Source organism: Desmodus rotundus, chromosome 3, assembly GCF_022682495.2.
Source record: "Desmodus rotundus isolate HL8 chromosome 3, HLdesRot8A.1, whole genome shotgun sequence".
Lineage (NCBI taxonomy): Eukaryota > Metazoa > Chordata > Mammalia > Chiroptera > Phyllostomidae > Desmodus > Desmodus rotundus.
The window spans coordinates 11447393-11474236 of NC_071389.1; the positions used below are offsets into that span (position 1 = coordinate 11447393).

At 53.3% G+C, this 26844-nt stretch overlaps 1 protein-coding gene across 2 annotated transcripts in view; it reads right to left on the reverse strand.

Moving 5' to 3' along the window:
• The window catches only part of TMCO4 (transmembrane and coiled-coil domains 4), a 77590-nt gene that overhangs the window by 26853 nt on the left and 23893 nt on the right, over positions 1-26844 (reverse strand). For both annotated transcript variants that reach the window (XM_053921800.2, XM_053921801.1), the window contains 7 exons: positions 20951-21083; positions 13904-14001; positions 13510-13653; positions 12553-12672; positions 10125-10289; positions 9132-9268; positions 7750-7834 (listed from right to left, as the gene is read on the reverse strand). In XM_053921800.2, the coding sequence (XP_053777775.1) occupies positions 7750-7834; positions 9132-9268; positions 10125-10289; positions 12553-12672; positions 13510-13653; positions 13904-14001; positions 20951-21083 (882 nt within the window). The remainder of the gene's footprint in view (positions 1-7749; positions 7835-9131; positions 9269-10124; positions 10290-12552; positions 12673-13509; positions 13654-13903; positions 14002-20950; positions 21084-26844) is intronic.

The following is a 26844-nucleotide window of genomic DNA, read 5'->3' on the forward strand; positions in this document are numbered from 1 at the left end:
GTTGGTTGGAGCGTCATCCCATAGACAGGAAGGTCATGGGTTCGATTCCCGGTCAGGTCACATGCCTGGGTTGTGGGTTTGGTCCCTGGTTGGGGCGCGTTCAAGAGGAAACTGATCAATGTTTCTCTCTTGCATCCATGTTTTTCTCCCTCTCTCTCTCCCTTCCCCTCTCTCTGAAATCAACGGGCACATCCTCAATGAGGATTAAAAAAAATGCTTCCGAGTCTGAGTCTTCCTTCAACGGGATTTTTGAGCCATATGTTGAAGTGGGTGTCTGAGCTGGCGCCAGGCTGTGGGTCGGGAAGAGGGGAGAGTATTCTGGAGGGCAAGAACAGGTATAAAGGCATAGGATGCTGGGCTTAGGCAGATAGGAGTTGTCCTGAACCCCCAGTTTTCCTTGTTGGGTAGAGGGGAGCTCTGGGTGTGGCTGCAGGAAGGACAGCTGATGGAAACCTCAGGACTTGCAACCAAAAAATCCCAATGGATTCACCTGGCTCATCACTTTGCTTCACACTGAGCCTCAGGTGATATTAAATGGAGATAATTATCCTGGCCATAGGTCGCTCTGAGGATTAGGGGTCATTCACCAATAAGAGCCTGAGTTAGCCACTGTGGATCCAAATTCCAGCTTCATCGTGACTAGTCCTATAACCAGGGGCTAGTGACCACGCCTCTATAAGCCTCAGTTTCCTTATCTGTAAAATGGGGGTAGCCAAAACCTCATAGGATTATTGCAAGGATTAAATCAAATAAGGCATGTAAAGTACTTAGCCATGCCTGGCACATAGTAAGTGCCCCATAATTGTTAGCTGGCAAGATGATGACAGAACAAATCAATCAGGCAAGTAGGTGGCAGAGGTCTTAGTTGAATCTGGGTCTATTTCTGTTTGAAGATTCTTCAGTCACACCAAGCATTTAAATACTCATCCAGAAAGCAAAAGATTCCTGCTGGAAGTCAGTCCTTCCCACCCAGCCTGGGCGCATCTGAATACGGCAAGGTTGCTCCGAGAACCCCAGGAACAGATGGAGAAAGCTCCACAGATGCTGTGCACATCTGTAGGACAATGCACGGTGGAGTGTGGTCTAGCCCCCGCTGTGCCTCTGCTAACCCAGCCACCTGCCTGGAGACACGAGAGGAGCAGAGCCGGCTGGCCTGGCAGCCTTACTGAGCAGCTGACCACATCCTGCGGGGCTGGCTTCTTGCGACTCTTTCTATTTCCTAAGCCAAGTCCTTACGGGCTTGAAGAGGTGGACATAGTGGTCTCCACCTAAGGACAGGACACTCAGGTTAAGGGCATCAGCCCCAGCTGAGTGGCTGCCCTAGAACTGGCTATGGAAGAACAGCAAGGGCTCCCTCAGGGAGCACTTGCTATGTGCCAGGTGCTTTTCAGCTGATGGACACACGTCACTACCAACCCCCACAGCCATTCTGCAAGACTTGAACTCATTTGAAAGGAAGCTGCCCACCCTGAGCTTGAGGGAGGGGCAGGGCGGCGGTCAGGAGCACCTCGTGAATGGTGGCATATCTGCAAAACAGTAACCCCCTGATCTTTGAAACATCACTCCTAAAAGGAAGATGGAGCGGTGAGAACGGTTAATTCTACAGGCAGCGGTTCTTGGGGAAGAGGGGAGGGGGGATGAGCCACAGCTAGGAGGGAGTGGGGAGGGGATACCGGCTGCAGGACACCAGTGGGATTCATCACTGCATTTCATCACTCGGTCTCCAGGGCACTCAGAAAACAATTAGTGGATTCATATGCACTACGGTAATTCCTCTGTCTCATCCCCTAACTCAGATAATGACAGCTTTCCTGCAATTAGGAAAAGGTCTCCCCTGTGTGCAGATTCATTGGGTGTTAAACAAGCAGGCCTGCCTGAAGCCAGACAGGGGAGCTGGGATGAATTAGATACGAAACAGCAGCTCTGGGCAAAGAGTGAATAATTCATTCACGACCACAGCCAGGTGGAGACTTGAAGATGCCCCATTGGTTGCATGAGGCCAGGATGTAGGAGGGGGCTGTCAAGGAGGAAGGTAGTAGGTGGCTCTGGAGACAGGCAGGAATGGGAACCGCAGGCCCCAGTCCTGGGGGAGGCCAGTGTTAACCCAACTCTGTCCACGGCCCATGTTACCCTCACGGGGTGCTCCCTGTCTGTGGGGCCCTCTAACGCCATGGGCCAGCTCCCACTGAGAAAGCATACGACAGTTCCTAGCATAATATAAATGCTCGATAAAAATTGCTGGTCTCTTACTATTTGCCAGCACTGGTAGGCACTACTGTGCTTCATCCTCACCACAATGTCTGTGCCGGTACCATTATCATTCCTGTACCGTGTTTCCCACAAGTCACCTGGAGTTCAGAGAGGTTAGGGTACTTGCCTGGTGTGTGTTTGGGCTTCAAACCAGATGCCCTAACTCTAGAGCTGCTGCCATTACTACTTCTACTATTATTATTAATATTATTATTGGAATCTATTGTTAATAATCTACTATTGGAATCTAGTATTATTATTGGAGGGAAAGCTTCTGACAAGGTGAGACCTGAAAAATGAGCAGGAGTTATCTAGAAAAGATGGAGAGAGAACACGGTCTGTCTGGAAATGGAGCTCGGTCTGCCGGAGCCCGGGGGTGGGAGGAGATGCTAGAAGGCTGCTCACGGGCGGGCTGTAAGTCAGGCTGAGAAGTCTGCACTTGATCTAGAGACTAGTGGGGCTGCTGGAGGCCCCTGGGGTCCGGTGAGTCGCTGCCATGTGTATCTGAGTGTGTGTGTGAGTGTGCCTATGTGGGTGAACTACAGGCTGCCCGGGGCCGACCTGCCCCTAGCTCCTCCGCCCGCAGGACCCACGCAACTACTCATTTACTCCTGGATTCAGGGACCACACCAGTCGGGGACTCCTTCGCCAGGCGTGGGAGACCTTGTGCCTGGCTCCTGCCCAACCATTTCCCACCGTTCCACCTCAGTCCCCTTTCACCGGCTACAGAAACACTAGACTTAATGTTCCCAGGCCCTCCCGAGAAGCCTGTCTCAGCCCTGCTGACTCAGCCCTCTGGCCAGTCCTTTACCTCTGGCTCCACTGGATAACCCCAGCCCATTGTTCAAGGTCAAGGTCCTGTGCAAAGTAGAGAGCCGTCCTGGGCACACATCCTGGCTCTGGCACTTAGGACTTGCATGTCATACCCCCGAGGCCACCGTTTTCTGAGCTGAATATGCCCCTAGGGTTGTTGTGAGGTTGACCGAGACCCTGCGTGGACATGCTTAGTACCCGGCCTGGCACACGGTGAATTAGGACCTGGCTCATGAGCACAGCAGCACGTGCTTGAGTCCCTCACCCAAAGTCAAGTTCCTCCATCTTCCTGAGCACTCCACATGTGCCCGGCGCCAGGCAGATGGGGGGACACAGGCAGATCCCGCCTACATGGAGTTCAGGGCCTAACATGGGAGCTGGAAAGGGAACAAAAATGACAAGCTTCTCTTTCTACATGACACTCACCATAATTCTCCATGCAAAGCAGGTCCTCAGATTAGAGGTAGAGGAAGAAACATTCACCCTATTCAGGGCAGGTACTTTCCTTAGTCATCAGCTCATTTTAACCTTCAAGGTAAGTGTTCTAAGCCCCACATTCAGGTGAGGAAGCTGAGGCTCAGAGAGATTAAGTGACCGGCTCAAGGTCCCACAGCCAGTCAGTGACAAAGTCAGGACCCAAATCCAAGTCCACCTGATACCAAAGCCCCAGTTCTTACCAATGGGCCATAAAGATCCAGGGGAGGGAGCAGGGACCAGGAAAGAGGCAGGAAGGCAGCTGCTTTGGGAGCCATCCCCCAAAAGGCTGAGGTGCAGGAACACCTTGGTGTCTCACTAACCAGCCCTGCTACCCAGAGGCCACCGAGGCCACCTGCCTGCCTGCCTCTCTCTCTCCCACCCTCCCTGCAGTTCCAGCCTCACATTCCGGAGGCAGCTCATGGGCGAACTCACTTCTGATTGCCACAGCCAAACAGCAAATGGTAATTAATTCAGTTGGATCAGTAAGGGAGCTGAAGATCTGGCTTGTATTAGTGATCTGAAGTTAACATGTAATTTATTCTAATTGCAGCCAAAGACATGCCTTTCTCCTCTAAATTGAGAATCGGTCCTATTCATAAGATCACGTCACTCTTGGCAATGAGGAGCCTGGTGGATGGTCAGATGGTCTGCTGCATGGGTTGGGGGAAAGGTGACTAAGAAGGGGGCAAAAGGATGATAGCAAAGAGAATGACAGTTTTTCAAGAGCCTCTCCTGGGGGGAGCAGCTTTAGAGAGCAAGGGGAGTCTGCAGCCACCTCCTGGACCTGCAGCGACCTCAACCTGAAGGATGCAGCTGGAGGGTGTGTTGACCAGGACCCAGCATGGGGTTGGCTCCATGCTCTCTGGCATTTGCCAGTGCCCAGAGGCGACATTAATCTCTTGTTGCAAATGGAGAGGTGCATGTCCAGCGAGGCTGCCTCCTTGCCTCACCCAGGCCACCCAGGCAAGCAGAGGCAGGACTCAGAACCAGGTCTCAGATGACTGCGAAGCCCATGCTTTCCTTTCCCCCAGCAAGAGAGTCTGGGTTAGCCTTAGCATCTGGATTACTGCTGGCAACCACTCGCTCCCCTCCAGCCCTGCTGTGGGCGCACTGCCCTCCTCCCCCCACTGACCTAGGGCTTGGCCATCACTTGCTCTGGCAAGCAGAACATGAGGAAGATTAAAAATCGCCAAAAATTCTTTGCCCCTTCTCCCACCCAGAAGAGGAATCTTCCCCACTTTGTCCCTTGAATCTGATCAGGCCTGAGATTTGTTTTAACCGACAGACTGTGGCAGAAGTGATGTGTTCTGGAATCTTGGCCTTACGAGGCCTTGCAGGTTTCACTCTTGCCATCTTGAAGGAGGTCGGGTGGGGCTCCTGGAGGGTGTGAGAGGTCTGGGTAAGGACTGAGGCATGCTGGGTGATGGCCAGCACCAACCGCTGGGCAGGGAGTGAGGTCGCCTTAGACCTCCCGGGCATTCCAGCCCTGTCTGCAACTGCATGAGTAAGAGGAGGGGAGGGACTGCTTAGTCCATTCATAGAATTGTGACAAATAATCAGTTATTGGTGCTTTAGCCACTATGTTTGAATAAGTTGCTTGCAGTAATAAATAACTGATGTAGAATGTGTTCAGCCACTGTGTGTGGATAGGTTGTTTGCCGTAATAAGTAGCCGATGCAGAATGTTAGTAAATACTGCAGGAGCAGAGGTCTTAAATGCGCATCTGTGGTTTGGCTTGGCTGTGGCACTCTAGTGATGGACGAGAAGAAGAGCAAGCCCCGGTGGCTGCTGCCTCTTCAACCTCACCAGGACAAAGACACGTGGAGCAGATCTGAGCCCAGCCCACAGTCTGGGGCCAAGCCTATCCAACTCACAGCCAGAAACAGAGGCTATTCTAGAGCAACCGAACCACAGAGAAGCTGTAGATCCTGGGCATGCAAATATTTGGTGTTGTAACCCTCTGAGTTTGGGGGTGGTTTGTTATGCGGCATCACAGCAGCAATAGCTGACTGATACACCCATCCTGCCTCTCTATAAACCACACATTTTTATAGCAGAGACTGAGTTCCGTGTGAGAGACAGACCCCCTATTTTTCTCAGCAGAGATTCAGACAGTATAAGTTACTTGCACAAAGTTGCAGGAACAGAGAACATGGTGTTGTGCAGTAGGACTCAGTGGTGTTGCTAGAGCTCAACAAAGCCATTTACTGGAGGGAATGAAGGGCTGAGGATGGAGACATGCCGTGGGTACCCAGGGGTTCCTCCCAGTGGGCCATAAGGTCCCGGGTGGATTATCTGTGGCAGGTGGAGCAGGAGAGGCAGGTAAGGGATGGCTTTTTGACTTGCTCTGCCTCTGCTGATGCCAGGGAGGAGGGAGCATGTATTCAGAAAGAGAAGGCACAATGCTGTCCACGGTAAAAACGGAAGCACCTTTACCAGAGCTCCAGATTCAGCCCTGTCTCCCCAGTGGTCATTGCCTGACCTCTGATCCCAGGCTGGAATTCATGCTGAAAACAGCTCAGAGCTGGCTCCCCAGGCCCTTCTGCATCGCCGTTCCAGGTTACCCAAAGCTACTGGAAATAGGATAGAGGTGCCTCCCCATTGCTTATTGATGTGGACAAAACCAGGTGCAAAGGAGGGGGCTGGAAGCTATAGGGGCTTCAGGGTCCTCCAAAATGGCACAGATGAGCTGGGAGGCTCACTGCAGGGCTCACACACAGCGGCTCGGCACCCCCATAGTGACTGCCAAGCATGGCACACCCCCCTTGCCTTTGCAACCAAGAAAACAGCTCTGATCCTCAGTCCACTTAAGCAAAAGATAAAGAACAGGAAAGAATCATGCTCCTGAGCTCCAGGGTCTCTCTGATGCCCGCTGGTGACGCCAACACTGAAAATAACACCAGTCAGCCCCGACTCATAGCATTGTTTCTCAGCTCCAGCAACGGCAGATGTTCCTGCCCCTCCAGCTTCTTAGCAGTTGGTCAGCAATCAGGTCACACGCTGGGGACGACCAAGGGGAGTGGCCAGGGGACATCTTCAGGGGTAGCCTTAGGTTGGCAGACAGTCTGAAGAGCGGAAGCTGCCAACGGACATCCTTGAGCTGAATGTGGTCACTGATGGGCTTTACGATTTGCAAAATACGATACGTGGGGTTCCTTGCTTGCTCCTCAAAGGAAGCGCGTGGGGTGGGAATTATTAACTCTATTTTTTAAGCGGGGAAGCTGAGGCTCCGAGACGCATTCGAAATCACCCTGAGTAACCATGCTGGGCATCACTCCAGCCTCTCTCGTCCCCACTCTGCTCTCAGGACAAGGATGCCCTGTCTCAATCCCTTCTCTTGCCGTTAGGTCCTGCTGCTGCTATGCTTCACCAGGAGAGAGGTTGCTCTGGGACACGCAAACAGAGGACCACTAGCTCCAAGCTCTGCACTGCAGCCCCCTGACCCCCTCCTACGGCAGCCTCTGCTGACAGACCTGCCCCCAGAGACCTCACCCACCCGTGGCTCCCCACTGCTGGGGCACGGGAAGTACGCCCCCAGAGGGCACGACACACACCCAGAGGTACCTGTGGCGGGTTGCATGGTGCCCCGCCCCCAAAAGACATGTCCACCTGGAACCTGTGAGTGAGACCTTTTATGGAAAAGGTGTCTTAGCGGCTATCATTAAATTATGCAAATGTAATTGTTTAAGGATCCTGAGATGAGAGAGACCATGCTGGATTTGGTGGGCACGAAATAAACCCAACAGCACTGTCTTTAGAAGAGAAGACAGAAAGGAGAGGGTGGTGTGAAGACGGAGCGATGCATCTGTGAGCCTAGGAGTGCCAAGGAGGGCCGGCAGCCCCCAGCAGTGGGAGGAGGCACCACCGAGCCATCCAGAGGGCCTGTGGAGTGCCCGTGGCTCTGCCGCCACCTTGATTTTGAACTCTTCATCCAGCTCCTTGCCCTCCCATTCAAGAACATGCATCAGAACACCAAGACCAATGTCATTATTATAGGACTGTCTCGCATCCACTCTAATTTGGATACAGAAAACATACACAATTTTCCAAATGACTTCACGATTTTGTCTGTCTTCAAACTCTTAAACAGTGACTATGGCTTCTCAAAGCTGAGAACACTTTCACAAGACTCCCAGCTCCTCTCCCGAACCTCTGGACCGGGGGTGAACTTGGGAAGGGTTTTCACCTGTGACAATAAGCCAGACTCACCTTTCTCCTGCGCCATCTCTTGCAGGCAGAAGTAGATGACTCTGGCTCCCAGGCTGAAGCCAATCAAAGTGACCGGTCGCCGGCCCTGAGGCAAAAAGGACACAGGTGTCTGGGATGGGACACAGCTGATTCTAACAAAGCATCAGCCCTGATGAGGAAGGCCCTTCCATGCTCCCGGTGCCGGCCTTGACTTAATGAATGGTGTGTGTGCCACTCCGGGCCCCTCGTTCATGCAGGGCGTGCCTGATGCAGGAGTTGGAGTCCGGGGCCCTGGAGTCGACAGGCAGCTGGGTTAATTCCCTCTCATCTCACACTGTTATCCAGCTGCCAGTCTCTTCTTCCCCCAGACACAGGACTCACCCACCTCGTGGCAAAAGACTGAGGTGAAGTGGGGCCCTTCTGGAGCCAGGGAGGGGAATGGAAGGTGCCCTGGGTGCAACGGGAAAAAAAGGCAAAGAGTAACATGGGAGGGACAGCTGTTCTGTTTCTAGAAAGGCAGGTGGGACCTGAAATATTGGCCTTGCATTACAAGTGTAGGTAGTAAGTTAGACATAAAGAAGAACTTCCTGACTAAAGAACTTGCAGGAAAGGCAACTCATAAGAAAAAGGAAGTTATCTGGGGTGTCTGGGTACCAGTTCTACTTGGAAGGAGCAGGAAGGCACAGACGAGTCCAAAGGTCATCTGGTCTCACCAGTCCATTCCTTCTCCTTGTTTTTGTGCCAGTAAATGTGTCCACCCTCCCCTCCGCCACCCCCACTTACCACCATAGGAAACCATTGAAGTGCACTCCAGTTCTGCAGGAGACTGGTGGCAAAGGCTGCTATCCACCTCCCAACACCCGTGCACCCACCCATGGCCTCGGTGACAGAATTCCTGAGTTTTCTCGGGCTACGCAGCCAAAGACTGAGTTTCTCTAACTCCCCCGTAGCTAGGGATGGTGCCACAGGGCTGAGTCCTGGCCCGGGATGTGAAGGGAAGCAATAGATGTGCCTTCCAGTCATGCCCTTCACTCCACTTTCCTGCCTCCTACTGTCTGGAACGTGGACATAACCCGGACCACATTCCATGGCACTTGGACCACTGACAATGTGTTCAGAGGGTCACTCTGTACTTCCAGGGAGAAACACCTGGCCTCGTCTATCCCTGCAGGTGCCTCAGTTATTCGGTCCTCACCTAGTCACCTGCCAGGGATGCAGCCTGTAGCTCTTACTGGTCTATCCCAGAATACTTCCATGACTTGAACTGGAGGAGCAGCGAAGACCATCTGCTCCCCAAAGCCAGTGGGCCATCTCCACACAGACGTCTTTAGGGCTGACGTCCACAGACGAGTCAGCCCCCTCACGTCCCCTGTGGGCCCCCACCCGAAGCCATTCCCAGGTACCTGCTGCCGGGAGAGCAGGATGTGGGCCAGGTGCTTGCCAACCTCTGCTGATCGATGGAGACACACCCCCCAGGGGTTGTCGATGATGCTGGCGACACTGAGGAGTGAGGCCGGCCAGGTCAGGGCAGCCACGATGCCTGGGAAGGTGACATGACAGTGATGTAGGCGGTAGGGGTCCTTGTCAGGAAGTGGCTGGCTGGCTAATAGATGCCCGAGTGAGGGCACACAGTGTCTCTCACTTGGGACTGTGGGTTCTCCAAGGGTTGTCAAACCGCTCAGTGGCACAGAAGAAAGTGAAGCTCACGCATGTCTGACCCATGGACCAGATCCTTGCTGTTCAGGTGTCTGACATGTGTGAGATTCCAAAGATGGCCCCAAGTAGTCACTCCACCTGGCACCCTCCCACTTAGCCTCATCCTTCTGCAGGGTGCCTGCCCCTGCCCTGCCCATCCACAGTGGGCTCGGTCATGTGACTTGCTTTGGCCAATGAGATGTTACGAGATGTGACACCTCAGATGGACTTGTGCATGGAGGCTGGCCTCTCACGTACTCCATCACTGGTGTGGGCTGGCCTGCTGAGCCCAGGAGGGTGAGAGACAAGTGGAACGGAGCCACGTCACCCTGGCTGTCCCAGATGAGGCCAGCCTAGATCAGTGGACAGCCAGCTGACCCACAGATGCATGAGCAGGCCTGGCAGAGATCAGCCCCATGAAGCCTCATGGCTCCTGAGCTATTAGGATAAATGAGTGTTATTTTAAGTCACTGAGTTTGGGGGTGGCTAATACATCATGTGATAATGTGGCTGGCTGTCCACCTATCTCCTCCCACAAAGGTGCTATGCTTCACAGACAGGAATGCAGCCTTAAACTCTCTGTGTTCCGAGGGTCCAGCACAGCGCCTGGCTCAGCGGGGCCCCTGGGATGCAAAGGTATGGTACCAGCGTGGGTTGGGAGCAGAGGGCATGTTGCTGGTGGTGGGGACAGGGAGACTTACCAGACAACATCGTGTACTTTAGGGCCTCCTGGGCCACCATGTTTGCCAGACCACTGAGGATGGTCTCCAGGGCGTTGCCGAGCTCCATCAGGTACTTGGCCTCCCAGGCCAGGCAGTACTGCTCACGGCTGTGTGCCAGGGTGGCCCATGGGGCACTGAAGGTGCCTGGGGAGGACACAGGTAGGTGGGGTCTCCCTTGTCTGTGCCAGAGGATGCCCCACCCACTTTCCCAGACCGGGGACCACTCACCCTTGGAGGGAGACAAGAGGCCCACCCCTGCTGATGAGCGGCAGCTGTTGGCAGAGTGGATGGAGCACCCAGATGGAGCATGGCGCCACCCTATGAGTCAGCAGGCTGGGGTGAGAGTCCCAACTCCTGCATTCACTAATAGACGGGCGACCTTGGCACATCACTCTGCTACCCTGAGCCTCACTTTGCTTATCTGTGAAGTAGGGAGCTTAATACTTATTTCCCTTCACAGAGTAGTAGTAAGAATGAAGTATGAACTTCTATATAGGAAAGTGGCATTCTTCTGTCGTCCTGCATTAATGCTGGCACCAAGCTGCTGAGGACACACAATGGGAACACACAAGGGGACAAGCAGGGATCCAGGGAGTCAGCATTGTCTCATTCAACATGCACTGCCTGGGAAAGACTGGTCGTTTGGGGCAGAGGCATTGGAGCCCAGCTCTGCCGTGACCCCGCTGGCTCACCCAGTTCTTTCTGAGCCCGTTTTCTCACTTGGGGACTGTAAATGGAAGGATGTGACAGCACCACCACAGTGACCAAGGTCAGGCAGGAAGTATGGCCACCACGGTCTGCCTCCCTCTCCCCCCTCCCAGCCCTCTCCCTGCCCTGAGGATAGTGTCACCTCTCCAGGCAACCTGCAGGCCCTCTGTGACCTGGCTTTCTCACTTGCTTTCTTTTGGGTCATTTAGTGGGAAGAGGGTATTACAGGAACTACTATAAAGGACACATGGACAAAACCAAGGGGGAGGGTGGAGAGGGGGGAGGGAGGTGGGTTCACCTGGGGTGGGGTAGAGGGATGGGGAGAAAAGGCATACAACTGTAAAAAAAAAAAAAGAAGAGCCGTGGCTTCCGCCCTCGGGTCCCTGAGACCTGGGAACTGGGGGGTCTGAGCGTGCGTGCCTGGTTGCGTGCCCAGGATTCCCCGGCCCACCCTCCCTCCCTCCGAGTGACGAGCTCTGTGCTGGGCCTCACACCGTGGAGGACGCACACGTTCAGGGGAGACCAGCAGAGGGAACTACGTTGGTGGATGCCAATTAGAAGCCAGGGGCCTTCGATATGTTATCTTGTTTAATTTAATCTTGGTAAGTTCCTTGAAAGGCAGGAACAAGCAAGCTGAGGCACAGAGAGGTTAAGTAACTTGCTCGACGTCACACAGCCAAGGCATACTGATCTCTCACCTATGTGCTTAAGTCCTTTGCTCTCTTCCACCTGCTCTCAGGACAAATTCAAACTCCTCGCCTCACGTGCTCCTGTGCGATCTGCTCTGGCCCTGCCCACACTTCTGCCTCCTAGCTCCCTACTCTGGCACCCTGTGTTCCTGTTGGTTCTTTTGCGCCACCGGGCCTTTGTACATGCTGCCCCTTGGCTCGGCGTGCACTTCTTGCTCCCTCTTTACCCAGCTGATTCCCAGGCAATCCTTAGAAAAGGTTACTTTCTCTAGGAACCTTTCCCATGTTCTGCAGAAATGCTCTGCGCTTCCCCTATTGTGCCGTCCACAAAGCTTCCCTTGATGGTCACTTGATCAGCAGTCTGTCTTCTGCCTCAGACCAGGTGTTCCGCGGGAGCGGAAGCCGCAACCGTGTCGCTCACCACTAAATTCCTAGGGTCTGGCTCGCTGTCCAGCACACAGTGTGTGTAGTGCCCTATGCATGTTGCCGAACGGATGGATTGAGAGGCGGGCGGGTGGGTGAATGGATGGATGGGTAGATGGATGTGTGGATAGACGGGTGGGTGGTAGATGCACAGACAGTTGGATGGATGGATGAATGAGGACAGATGTGTGGATAGACGGGTGGGTAGTAGATGCACAGACAGTTGGATGGATGAATGAGGACGGATGTGTGGATAGATGGGCGGGTAGTAGATACACAGGCAGTTGGATGGATGAATGAGGACGGATGTGTGGATAGATGGATGGGTGGGTGAATGGACAGAGAGTTGGATAAATGGACCATGGACGGAGGGATGACAGGTGGAGGGGTGTGTAGATGGATGTGGGATGAAGTCTCCTCACGGCTTTGAGCCTATTTCCTCCTCTGCGAGGTGGGGCTCCCCTCCCCACCCTCTAAAAACATACACAGGCAAGAGCCTAGGCCGGAGTCTGGCCCACAGCAGCAGGCCCAGCTCAGCTAATGTCTACCCCTCTCTACATCCTTGTCCCCTCCATCCCGGTCCTCACGGTATCTGCCGGACGCCAGCCACCCGGTGATGGCGATGGTGATGCGCAGCTGCCTGCCTTCCGTCAGCGGCAGAAACGTGAACTCCTCAATAGCCCCGACACGCTTCTTCATCTTGTATCCTAAAGATCCAGACACACGAATGGGAACAGAGGCGACTGCGGACCCCGGGAACGTTCGTCAGAGGGTCTCCCTGGGCTTGCATCGTGTCCAGCGAGCGCCGACCCTGTGCCCCGTCCTAGGACAAATGTCTCATTTTTCAACTCATTAAGGTAGGTGTCATTATTTCCCCAATTACAGATGAGGGTAAGAGGCTCCCACAGGCTGGCCGGCCCCCGAGTGCAGAGTCGGGGTGGAACAGAGGGCCTGGGAGCATAACCACTGCTCTGTCCTTCCTCAGCGGTTCCAGGTCATTTTCCTGTCTGCAAACTTCAGAGGTCCACTGCACTCCTCTCAGTGAAAGGGGATCAGACCGACCAAAATCCTCAACGCAGGAAGTGACATCCCTCTTGAAGAGTGGAACAGGAATCCCTGTGGGACTTGGGGGCTGCTGACGTACGATTTGGGAAGACTCCCCCAGGAGGTGCCGGTACATGAAGGGTAGCCACGCGCTCTCTTACGAGAGGAAGCTCAAAGGTCTCTGAGGGGGCCTGTCTGGAAACTTCCTAAACGGAGGCAGGCAGGTCCAACAAGGCCCTTCTCAGGAAGTCTGCACGAGGTGCAGTTCCTCAAACTCAGCCCTGACACCGACCCACGCCGAGCTCTCGCGCAGTTCTCGGTGAAGCCTGCTGCCAAGTTCTGGTAGGGCTGGAACCCGGCGTGAGGAAAGCTATGTGTTCCTCCTCCATCTCCTGGGGAGCCATCACGGGGAAGAATTTGGGCATGGGGAAGTGTCCTTCAGGGGCTGGGCCACCCTGGCTGAAAACCCCTCATGGCCCACTATTGCTCTCGAAACTTACCTGTCAGGCCAGCTCCAGCGGCACCAAACAGCGAGGTCATGACAGCTATGCCGGCCACTGAGCCCAGAGCCGCTGCCCCGGCGCTGCCAATGATTGTTGCGGCCCCGGCGGCAACAAGGGGAGCAGCTAGACCCCCGGTCACACCTGCAAGGAAAGCAGGGTAGAGGTGGGAGTGAGGATGTGGCCTGCTGGGTTCTTCCCGCGCCAGCTGCCCACTGCCTTCCACAGAGGCTTCTAACAACACTGATGAATACACTGCTGAAGGAGCACCTACTACGTGCCCAGGGGCACCTTCCAGCCCATCTCCCGCCCTCTCCATTCCCAGACTGACATGGTCCCTCACTCTGCACTGCACTGACCCATGTGCCACCGTCTCACCTTGAGCTGGCCTTACCGATCACTGTCCCGCCTCCGACGGTCGCCAGGCCTATCAGGAGATAGCGTTTCCACTTCCTCCGGTTTTCTTTCTTCTTCCTGGATGCCTCCGCCGTTCTGGGGGAGGAGAGGTTGGTCTTTAGGGTTAGCTGTGCCTGGGACCCCCTGAGGCCTCTCCATCTCACCAACCCCTAACTGGGAGCAATGCTGGGTACTCTGTTATTCAGAGCAAGGTACCAAGTCACCCTGGGCCCATCGATGCTTTTAAAAAGCTGAAAACATTGTAAAACCCACCTGGGGGATCCCAGTGCGTAGGATGCACTACTTACCCAAAGGATCCATCCTAACAGGGTTGCAATGTGAATAATGGAAAGACAAGAAAATGACAATAATAGTGAAAGAAGCACGAAAATTATCTTTCAACAGGTGGACCCAGATGAGGACCAGGTAGAATCACAGACTGCATCGCCTCCCTCCTTCCTTCCCTTCCCCTCAACATGGGAGCTCGGTCTCCTGGGATATTTGGAAACCAATATCCTTCAGAATAGTCATTTCCAAGGTGGGTTACTAGAGAAATGCCTGCCCTGGAGACCTTGGCCTTGGGGCAATAGCTAGAGTCGTTCAGACTTGAAATGCAAAAGGTGTACATGCAGCGGAAGGGAAGCATTTAGAGTGAACTGGGCCTGGGTGAGCCCTGAGCGTAACCATGGTGAGGGCTCAGGAGCTTCCCGTTTTCCTGTGGGACACCCGGTCCTCAGTGCTTTGGGACAACACGGGGCAGGACCGGGGGCAGGTCGGGGAGGACACGATGAGTGCGAAGCCTGACCTGAGGCTGGAGTTTGGACAACTCAGTGTGTGGACCGATAGCAGACGATGATGATAACAGCGGGGTGGCTCATGTTTACTGAGGGGTTCCTGCGTGCCCGCTGCCACGTTTTGTGTCTCACGTGGTTGAACTTCTCCTAGAAGCAGCGTTATTTTTGTCCCCGGGTTTGGAGGAAGGGCTAATGGTGCCCACCTCCGGGGGGCTGTGGGGCCAGGGAGGAGAGCGTGTGCCAACCACGAGGCACCACGGCACAGTGAGTGCACCGACAAGTGGTGGCCCCCGCATCTCCCCGAGCCCCAGTGTCCTTGTGTGTACAATGGGGATAAGAATATCTTCCTCTTAAGGTAGCTGGTTTGTGAGGATTAAATTCATTCCTTCTTCCTCCATTCAATCCGCACTCTTCATCTGAGAGTGGATGACATGTGGGCTCCTCCGGGCGCCACGTGCCAGTGAGCAGAACAAGGTGGTTTGAACCAATCCCTGTTTCCTTCCCAGCCCTGTCAAAAAGGACTGGGGTCTGACTTGGGCATTTGGGCAACTGCGATGCTTTTTGGGGTTCTGCTAGCTCAGCTCAGCTGACTTTTGCCCTGAGCGGCTGCTAGGTGGACCTGCACGGCACTGTCGGATGCTCCACTACACAGAAGCGTGACCCAGGGATGAGGTCTCCATGCACATCACAGGCGCCCGATCTCCCTGCCTGCCTGCAATGCATCGGACACGCGGGGTGAGGCATTCGGAGCTATATGCATTTAGCCAAGTGGAAGGCGGATGTCGAGGAAACGCCTGGGTTCTGAGGTCAGGACTCCAGACCCATCAGCACAGGCTGGAGTGCTTCCTCCGCTGGGGTGCTATGTGTCACCCGCTGCTCATCGAATCCGAATCCTCCATTAGCCCTCCCTGCCCTGGCCTCCGATGGGAAAAGTGCACCCCCCTCCCTGTTGAACTGGCTGGGCCCATGACCTGCTGTGAGTGCGGGAGACCGGTAAGTCTCCTGTTCTGCTCTGAGAACAGCAATGTTCAAGAGAGAGGTGTCACTGTCAGCCTGGGACCCAGAACCAAGGCAGGGTGGACTAAAGCCATAGCCAGTTGGCAGTGGACACGTCGTACGGACAAGAAATGCACCTGTGTGGCTCTATGTCACTGAGATTCGGAGGTCATTTGTGAATGTGGCAAATGACTGTCCCGAGGGAGAGAGCCCCATCCTCATCCAACAAGTGGGGGTAGTAACAGCACTTAGTTCCCAGGGGTATTGTGGGAGCTGCAGGCAATAATCCACATACAGCACTGGCGTGTTGTAATCGTCCGGTATGTTTGTTGCTATTATCATTGCGTTCATTATTAACGATAGTTTCCACCTAAACGCAGGAGATATACTTTGGCCCTTAATTGCTAGCACTAATCAGGGCAAAGATAGGAAGGCTGTAAACAAGTTGTTTTTGGCAGAGGTCAAGGCCGGAGCAAAAATTCAAGTTGTCAAGGACATACAATGGGAACACACAAGGGGACAAGCAGGGGCTCAGGGAGTCAGCATAGTCTCATTCAACACGCACGGCCTGGGAAAGGCTGGTCGTTTGGGGCAGAGGTGTTGGAGCCCAGCTCTGCCGTGACCCCGCTGGCTCACCCAGTTCTTTCTGAGCCCGTTTTCTCACTTGGGGACTGTAAATGGAAGGATGTGACAGCACCACCACAGTGACCAAGGTCAGGCAGGAAGTATGGCCACCACGGTCTGCCTCCCTCTCCCCTCCTCCTGGCCCTCTCTCCTCCCTGAGAATTCTGTTTCCTCCCCAGGCCCTCCACTACTTGCTTGCCTCCTTCACAGACTCACTGCTCATCACTTTAAAAATAATAATAAGTTTTAAATTTAAGTATAGCTGGTATACAATCTTACATTGGTTATATTAGTTTTAGGTATACCATACAGTGATTTGACATTTTTTAACAAAGATTTTATCTATTCATTTTTAGAGAGAGGGGAAGGGAAGGAGAAAGAGAGGGAGAGAAACATCAGTGCGTGGTTGCCTCTCACCCCCCGCACCCCCCACTAGGGACCTGGCCTGCAACCCAGCATGTGCCCTGACTGGGAATCAAACCGGCGACCCTTTGGTTCACAGCCTCCGCTCAATCCACTGAGCTACAGCAGCCAGGGCTGATTTGACGTTTTTATAGCTTACCACGTGACCACCCCACTGTGCAAACTTATCACAATCTTACTGACTGTATTCCCCTTCTCCTTTTCACCTGTCCTCCACCCCTCGTTATGGCAACCACCCCTTTGTTCTCTGTTTCTGTGAGTTGGTTTGGGCTTGTTTTGTGGCCCATCTCTTCCTAACATACCCTTTGCCCTCCAGGCGCATGGACCTCCCATAGACCACTGCCTCTACACCTCTGTACCGTGTCCCCGCTGGCCCTCTGTTGCCAAAGAACTTCTTAAAGAACATTGGTCAACGGTCACCTCCTCCAGGAAGCCTGCTCAAGCCCCAAGGTTACTTAAATGCCCTGACGCTGGGTCCTCCAAGCCTCCAGATGGAAGTAGCCTGCACTTCTAGACCACTGATTTTCGAAGAGGGGGCTTTGGATCACCTGCATGAGAATCCCCAGGGATTCAAAGCACAGCTTCCTGGGCCAGAAGCTCTGGGCCTGAGGGTGAGGAAGCTGCCTGTCACAAGCTCTCCAGGCACCTGCTGAGTCTCAAGTCTGAGAACCGCTGGGCCAGACCTTCAGGGCACAGGCCGAGCCTTTCCTGCTCTCCACCCTCCGCTGCCGGTCGCCATCAAGAAGGAAATCCTGGTTCTAATAGCTGCGGACGGTGCCAGGTGGGTCCTGGAAATACTGAGGGAAGCACCGGTAAAGTATGTGACGGCCTAACCGCTGTGCTGTTCGCCTGAAAGCAATACAGCGCAATATCACATGTAAACTGTAATTGAAAAAAATTATTTAAAAAGCCCCAAATTCTGGGATAGTAGCACAAATCTGGAGTGTGTACAACTTTAATGATTACTACAGAGTTAGTTTTAAGGACACAGTGAAACTTTTGGGCGGTGCACTTGACATTTCTCAGCACCGTCTGCCTCCAGGCGGCTCCGGCAGCGGCATCTGCACATCTCGCGTGCTGGACGGTCAGCACGTGTAGCCGGGCTCGTGGCGGGGGAAACGCGCAGCCTCCGGGGAATAAAGTGATTGAAAAGTAAATACATTGCAATCGTTCTTGAGGCTGGTTTATTTAAAGGCGTGAAGGCTCGTATATCAAATCCATACTCTAACCTCTAGTATTCTGCTTTGTATTGTTATTTTAAATGTTTCTAAACATTTGCTGAGTCAAAAAGGATGTAATAGTTTCCCTTAAGTTATTTAGCTAAGGCACTGTCTCATAACGTTCACCCGAACCCCCAATCTATTTCCTTATCTCTGTAAGTACTTGAACGCTCTTAAGGACTGTTCTATACCTAAAGTACAGAGCTTCCCCCGACGTCATTAATGATCACAGCCTTTTATTCCTGCTACTCCTTCAACTGTCCGAATTTCCACATCTGAGGCACAAGAGGAGACATGCGCTCTGAGTTACGTCGACGACGTGCCCGGTATGTGGAAGCGAGAATTCAGGGCACGACTTCCCATTCAAATGAAGCCCCGTTCCTGTTACTGACAGTGCTCGTTGGTCACAGGTCATGGCCACACTCAGGTTCCGCAAAGCCAGAAATGACCCCGAGCTGGCGTTCTGTGTCAGCCTTCCAAAGACGGAGGTGGGAGCCTAAATGCAGATCCTGGGCCGAAGCCACTGACACCCGGTGAAGAGCAAGGGGCCCCGCTGCCCACTGTCCCACAAGCCAGGGTCACTCCCTGCCAGCTTATCTCCCCCAGAGAGGGTGTTCCTTACCCTTTGGTCCTCACCACCACCCTCTTCTTTGTTTTAATCACTATCTCCGTTGATAGAGAGGGAGAGCTTATCACGGGGAAGTTTAGAGACACTTCCCTAGTAAAAAGAGCTATCTTTACTGCTTTCTTCAGATTAAGGAGGGAACCTAGGATGTTCAGCTGGGCCTCGAGGGATGCCCAATCGACTGGACACGGTGTTAAAATCAGACAATGCCTTGATGGGCTGTGTGGCCTTAGGCGAGTCATGTCACCTCTCTTTTCTGTTCCTTTACCTGCAAAACCCTCAGGAGACTGTTATAACCACTGAGTGAGGTGACGGCTTGGGCCTGCATCGAGTCAACACTCAATAAAAGTTAGATATTGACGATGTTATTATGATATGACCAGAGTCAGCTTCCAGCAGTGCACTCCCTCATGTTTATTGAGGCCCGCTGTGCCCCAGGCACTGTTCCAAGCTTTTGATATGTATTAATTAATTTAATCCTCTTAACTGCCTAATGAGGGAGTCATCTCCATGATCCCTGGGTCAGAGAGGAAGAAACAGAGATGAAGAAGAGGAGTAAAGTCATCAAACAAGTGGGGGAAGCTTGGATGGCCTCGGGACTCCGCTGGGGACCCGAGAACAGAGAGAAGGCACGTCACACCCTGAGGCCCAGCTGCAAAGGATCGCCTTGGGGTGCTGAGTGATAAGCTCGCCTTGCAGAGACACAAAACCTTAGTTAAAAGAAGCCTACATATAACTGAATCCTCTGCGTGCACTGGTGAGCACTCTGGTGCTGCTGCCCCGAGGGGGAAGCAACGTGCCCACACAGAGACCTGGTAGCAGAATCCCACTGAGGACGAGGCTGAACACTCACTATCCTTTTCCTGGGTCTCAGATCCTTCCACAGACCATCAACAGAAGCTGAGAGGTCTCCAAAGTCCCTAACGCTGAATGTACATGTTCCACGCGTGGAGTATCCTTCTGAGGCAAGGACTCATACACGGTAGTAACGGCAACGATAGCAGATACTACAGCAAATAGTGATGTTTATCAACTAGTGATTCTGTACAAGGCCTGCTCGAAGCACTTTACACGTGTAGACTCATGGAAACCTCTAAGAACCCTGTGAGCAAGGTGCTATTATTATCCCCATTTTGCAGGTGAGGAAACCGAGGCCCAGAGACGTTAACTAACTTATCCAGGGTCTAGCATGGCAGAGCTGGGCCATGTTAGAACTTCCGTTTTTACATATTCCGTGATCTGACTACTGGTATAATCAGAGCAAGTCCTCTGGGTGATATATTTCTTTCTGACGACAGGCTCTGCACACAAGAGCTGAGAGTTTCCTGCATTTCAAGGTGCAAGAGATACTATCGATGTTCCGTCCAGCCCCGGAATCTGGGCAGCCCTGTGATGGCGGTAACTGACCTGTAACTGACCTGGGTCCAGGTGTTTCTTTATTGACACAGCTCTGGGCATCAAAACCAGCCTGTTTTCAGGTTATTTCAACAGACCAAGTTCTCTCACTTCTCAAGGAAACTGCCTCCCCCTTCTCCAAACCCTGGCAGGGGGGTGGCTCCAGTTCTGAATTTGGCCTTGGAGCTAGATTCCCAGGTGGGCTGGGTTGGCACATCCTGGCTGTTCAGAGCCAGTCATTATGTCCCAACATGACCTGAGGCTGGGAGATGTGCCTGGTTTGAGGAGCCGGTAATTAGGCTGTGACTGGATCGATTGGTTGCTCTGGGAGCCTGTGCAAAGTTTTTAGCAAAGAGCTGAGCTGTGGCCACAGTGCCGGGCTAATTTCCCTCTACAAACTCCTACGTAGGTGGCAAAGCCGCTCTACAGCTGGTAGGTGCAGGGGCACGTGGGGTAAGGGAAGGGCTCATATTTTCCAACCACTGGCTCATGCCAGCCCTGGGCCGGGCACCTTATGATATGGTCACATTCGTTTTTCACAACTGCCCTGGGGGACTCTATCCTTACTCCTGTTATTTAGGTAAGGATCCTGAGGCTCAGACAAGGTGGGGGCACCTGCCCCAGGTCAAAAAAAGCAGATGGATGTCAGAGGGGGGATTTAAACCCAGGCCACTCTAGCCTGCAAACAAGAATCTGGTATAAGGCAGGGGGTCAGGGCCACCGAATGTTGGTCACAAGCCCTTAGCAATCATCCATTCAACCCCCTCTTCCTAGGAATGAGGAACGGGGCCCAGAGGGGGAAGTGACTTTGCTGAGGCCCCTCAATGAGTCCAGGCTGCCCTGGGGACACCCCGTGCACAGTCTCTTAATGGAGGGAAAGGAAAGAGGGGGCTGTTATTTGAAAAGTGCACTCAAGTGGCAGTTCTTGATTCCCAGCAGGTGGGGCCAGGGTCTCAGGGCTCTCTTACTCAGATTCCTCCTCCTTGGTTTCCTTCAGGCTCTCAAGGAACGTTTCTTCCAGGAGCTCCAGCTCCCCCAAGGGCACTCGGAGGACGGAGGTCATGTGGCAAATGAGGACTCGGGCCCGCGCGTCGTATTGCCCTCGAAAGAGAGAAACAACACGAGCAGAGAGTCGGCTTGGCTTTTGAGAACAGAGATGTTAACAGCAGAGTAACCGATGAAACCCAAACCCAGCGAACGTCCGAAGCACACAGCCAGCGCACGAGAACCAGGCACTCAAACAACAGTGCAGCTTCCTGGATGGAGTCCGGTGCAAGTGTTAAAAACAGTAATCAACAGCAAGGTAGTGTCGTTTTCACCAAATTAGCAAAGGTCAGGTTTTTAAAAAAATCTAACCCCAAAGCTCTCAAGGAGACAATGGCCACAGGCGCCCAGGTGGGAGGGTGCATGACATAAACTCCCTGGAGGGCAGTGTGACAACATTTATATCAGGAAGTTTAAATACTGTGCACCCCCCAAGTCATAGGGCCGGAAGGTAGAATGGTGGCTACCAGGGGGTACGGGAGGGGGGGATGGGGAGTTAGTGTTTCACGGGGGCGGCCTTTCAGCTCTGCGAGATGAAGGGTTCTGGAGACGACAGTGGTGATGGTCGCACAGCAACGTGAATGCGCCTAATGCCGCCGAACGGTGCGCTCGAACGTGGGCAAGATGCTAAAGTTCATGTGAGAATTTTACCACACACACACCCAAGCCCGGGAACGAGATGTGCAGCTCCTTTGGCCCAGGAGCTCTATTCCTCGAATTCGAATCTTAAGAAAACAATCTTCAGTGTAGGAAATACTGAGTAAGTAAAGGCCTTACTGTTGCATCTGTAACATGGAAGTGGGAACAATGGGAGGTTTCTGACATCGGGGGTTAGATGAGGGAGCACAGCCCACCGCCCAGTGGAAAACTGTGAAGCCGTCAAGGATGATTCCTAAAAGTCTGTAGTCACTGAGGAAAATGCTTGTGTATGAAACAGATTTAAAAAGTGGGCAGAAAATTTATGTGATCCTATGTCACAGGGTCCCAAGTAAGGAAAAAAAAAAGCCACTGCATGGAGTAAAAGGAGAGGGAAATATGTTAAAAAGAGGGGTTTTTTTTGCCTTTCAAAAATTACCCATAATCACTTTGGGTTAATTTATAATTGGAAAAATGAATCTGTCAGAATCTGACCAAAGGTGTTCTGTCCAAGCTCAGAAGCCTGTAAGAATGCACCAGTGCCCGGTTCCCAAGGACGGGGGACCCGAAAGGGGTCAAACGAACCAGCTCCGTGTGAGGGGTTTGTCTTCGGGCAGCACGAGGGACAGGGCCCTGTGCAAAGTGCCCCTAGTCTACCATGACTGCTTCCATTACCAGCCTAAGCTGTGCCCCAGCCTGCCCGCCAGATGACGGGCCCTGTGTGGCATAAAGGACCCTTCTGGCTCTCCTCTTGGGTGCCTAGCCTTAGAGCAATGCATCACCCAGCACCCGAGCCAGAGACCAGTGACACCCACCTCCCTACTCCCTCACCCCTACATCCTAGGTCTCTGGGTTGTATGGACTCTATCTAAAAACAACCCTGCTGCCTCCATGTCACTTCTCCCCGCCCCCCGCCTGGCCTACCCCAAGCAAATCTTCACTGGTCCCTTCACCCCATCTGCCCACAGGACCCAGTCCATGCCTCGTACCCTGGCATGTGGGGGTCGCCTCCCCCCCACTCCCACGCCAAGCTGTGTGCCCCCGACTGTGGGCCCGCAGGGATCCCCTCACTGTGCAATGGAGAAGAAGGGCTCTGTGCTTTCCTGCAGCTACCAGAATGGTTCTCCCATTCATCGCTTTTGGTTTTAACCCCCTCCCCTGCCATTTTCTTTTTTTTAACAGTAGAAATTCCTATGTTACTGCATCGATGATTTCACCCCACCTTTTTTTTTAACCCTCACCTGAGAACATGCTTATTGATTTTAGAGAAAAGGGAAGGGAGGGACAGAGAGACGGAGACATTGACGTGTGAGAAAAACATTGATTGGCTGCCTCCTGTACGTGCCCCGACCCGGGACCCAACACGTAACCCAGGCACATGCCCTGACTGGGAATGGTACCCGCAACCTTCTGGCTTATGGGATGATGTTCCAAGCAATGAACCATACTGGCCAGGGCTCCCCTGCTATTTCCCATTTAAGGGGTCTTAGATTACTTTACCCTTCTGATGAAATGTTTTCTGATAGTAAGTGAACATCATTACAATAGTGCAGCGTGCAAAGTAAGATGTATGCATTTCTTATGGCTGCTGTAACAAATTCCTAGACTTAGTGTCGTAAGAAATGCAATTTATTATTTTACAGATCTGGAGGCCCCAAATCCTAAAATCAAGGTGTGAGCAGGGCCGACTCCTTCTGGAGGGCCTAGGAGAGAATCTGTTTTCTTATCTTTCCCAGTTTCCCCTGCAATGCTGGATGTGTGGCTCCCTCCTCCAGTCCCTCTGCTCTCTGCTTCCCTCACCCCATCTCCTACTTTGACTTAGAGCCTCCTGCTCTCTCTTAAAGATGGTGATTAGGTTGGGCCCACCCAGATAATCCAGGACAACCTCCCCATCTCAAGATCCTCAACTTCCTCACACCCGTAAAGTCCCTTTGCCTTAGAGGTGACACAGTCACAGGTTCCAGGGATGAGGACATGGACATCTTTGGGGGAGCATTATTCTGTCCATTACTTAAACCTTGAACTTCTATTTCCTCCCAAGATGTGGCCGGGCCGTCACCTCCTCTCTGAGGCGTCTCCAGAGCACCCCTTCCCTGGGGCCCGCCGTCCCCTGCACAGGCCTCGCTCTCATCACCTGCTCCCTTTCCTGGTACCTGCCTGCGTTCTACATCAAAGTTCCTCATCAGCATCTCCGAGCCCACCTCATGGTAAGAGCTCAAACAACACTTATCCCAGGAGCGAAGGAATGAAGAAACTCTTCAAATCTCTAGGTCAACTTCTTTATGATTCCAGCACGATGACAGGCTTCCAAATGGGATCTTTTTGACAAAGGGGGCGGGTCCCAAGGACTTAGTGTCCAGCTAGTCTTCGAATAGGCCGTGTGATGATGTGCATTGTCTAAAGTCCAAATTCCCAAATCCGACGGGACATCATCATTTGAGAAGGAAGGGCTCCCTTTTCTGACCCTGGAGGGTGTATGGGAGCCTCCTTTCCCTGGCCTCAGGTGTCCCACCTTCTCTTTCCACTTGTCTCCTCCCCCGCTGCCCTTCCGGGCAGGAGTGTGACTTATCCGACTGGGTCCGGTCTGACATTCTCTCTTCTCTCTGGGACCTGCCTGGCTGCCCACTCCAGCAGGGCAGTTAGGTTCCCTCAGGTGGGACATGTCATGCCACTCAATCAGCCAAACTGCTGCCATATTCTCCCGTCACCCGCTGACATCGGAGCTCCATCTACCTCACTCCTGTGAAATCTCTCAACTGGTTCCAAACTGGCGGGGACAGAGGGTGTCACTCATGGCACTGCTCGGATGCAACGAGTGCCACCTCCCAGAGATTCTGACCCCATAGCTCTGGCATGGGACCTGGGACCCATCTCCGAACACGCACAGCCAAGTCTGAGAATCACTGGCCTGGAGGGACAGACTGCTGTCGCTCTGACTCTCCCCTGGGTCCCTCTCCCTCCTTGGTTCCAGTGTCCCCACCCCCAGGAACTCCTGTCAGGCCTCCTGGCACTTTGCTCTCTTCTTTCCTGGGAGATAATGTAGTCCTGCAGTCTGTCACCATTAGAACCAAGTTCAAACTCTACCAGGGCCCAGAAGGGCCCTGGCCAAATCTCTGACCTTCCCTTCAAGAATGATCCTTCTGCAGAGCCTTTGCACTCGATGGTTCCACTTCCTGGAAGGCTCATTTTCCAGATCTTCCCCTGGGGCTCCGCCTCCTAATTCAGGTCTCTGCTCAAAGGACTCCCAGCCAGAGGGGCCTTCCCAGCCACTCCCCACCCCTCTACCCCTTCACACTGCATTTTATTTCTCTCCGAGCTCCCCACTCTACCATCCCCATTCATTTGTTTGTCTCACCCTCTGAAATACAAACTTTATGAGGGTCATCGTTTTCATTGCCCTGTCCCTGGTCCTTAGAACAGGGCCCAGCCCAAAGGATAAACATTCAGAGGACATGACAAACCCGAGTGGGGATTCCACTTGTGCACCTAATCTCGAGCGCGGAGCTCATCCTTGCTCAGGTGAGAAGTGGAAACAGAGTCACGTCACAAAGTTTTGAGGAGAGGGCTCCCGGTCTATGTCACGGGCTGGTCTCCTCTGCTGGGTGTCTGCCATGCTGGGCAGTGACCTTGTACTACAGCAGTGGCGGCTAGCCTTCAGCGTGACAGAGCCCCCGGTCCCCCTGCCCAAGTCCTGAAGTTTGATGTTTCAGCTTCTGCAAAATAAATCGGTTCCTTCCTTAAACTAGGGTCCTCAGAGGGAGCTGTGGTCGGCGCACTGGCCTCGCCGCCCCTGGCTGCCTCCCCGCACGGAGAACTGTCTACGTGCTGGGGAGCAGACACTGCGTGCTTTGTCTTGGGGTTACTAGGTCAGTTAACGCTCCAAACACAGGCGTTCCCTGTGTCCAAATTGGATCATAGACTGTTGCACCCTGGTGATAATCGAGCTGTGGAAACCACCAAGCCTTGGCCATGGTGATTAATTGGTGGCAATTACAATTAGTCACTAGTTCATATTCCATTTATCAAGGCTGCGGTGGTACGGGCTGCCAGGCACACAGATAGCCCCGCAAGGTGTTCTCAGGCACAGGGTTCTAGAGTGTCAGCCTCGCGTAAGCGTCGTTTCAAGGACGTTGGTGACCAGGCTGCTGGACTGGGAGCTGATATTCTATTAAAGGCAGGTGCTAAGGGGTGGGGGAGGGGCGCGAGTCCCAGGAGACCCAGGACACAGGGGTTCTCTGGTCTTGGCTCTACCGCCAACCTGTCAGGTAGCCAACTCATCCCTCAAAGGCCTGTCTGCTCTGTCTTGGGGTTCAGGCCAAAAGCCTGGGAGTTGTTCTTCATCCTTTTTGTTTCTCCACCCCTCACTCCCCAATCCACCAGCTAATGCAGACAGTGGCACCTCCAAAACATGTCCTGAGTCTGACCGCTGTGCTCTACCTGCTCGGCTATCGCCGCTGTGACTGCCACCGTGACCACCATCACTCTCAACTGCCACCCACCTCACTGGCTTCCCATCTTTCAGTCCTGCGTCTGTACCCTGTGCATCACACAGCAGCCAGAGGGGTTCTTTAGAGTCATACATCTGATCACGTTCTCTCCCCAGCTTGAGACTCTCCAGCAACTCCCTGATACACCTGGAATCGAGTCCACATTTCTTCCCATGGTCTGTAAGGTGGACACCCTCTTCCACCTCACTTTCTATATCAGTCCTTGTTTCATGCACCAGTATCTGTTCCACCAGGAAGCCAAGCTCAGTCCTGCCCCAGGGCCTTTGCACTTACTGCTCTAATCAGAAAGTCTCTCCCCCAGAGCTCCACCTGGCTGATCCCTTCTCACCCATCAGGTCTCTACTCAAACATCACCTCCTTAGAGGAGCCATTAGCCTCTGAGGTGGAACAGCCTATGCCCCAGTCCCCTAGTCCCCCTCACCCTGTTTCCTACCCCTGTTATATCTGTGACTGGGGCTGTAGCCTGGACCTCCCCGCCAGAGCGTAAGCCCCACCAGGGAAGGAAGTTTTGCTTTGTTCCTTGCTGTTTCCCAGTGCCCAGGACAATGCCGGGGATTAGTAGGTTCCCCATTAAGATCTGTGAGCTTATTAACTGACTGAAGCGGTTGCCCTCAAAGGGCCGAAATACTTTTAGGACTGTATAAATGTAACTACTCCTTAACTGTTAAGGAGTT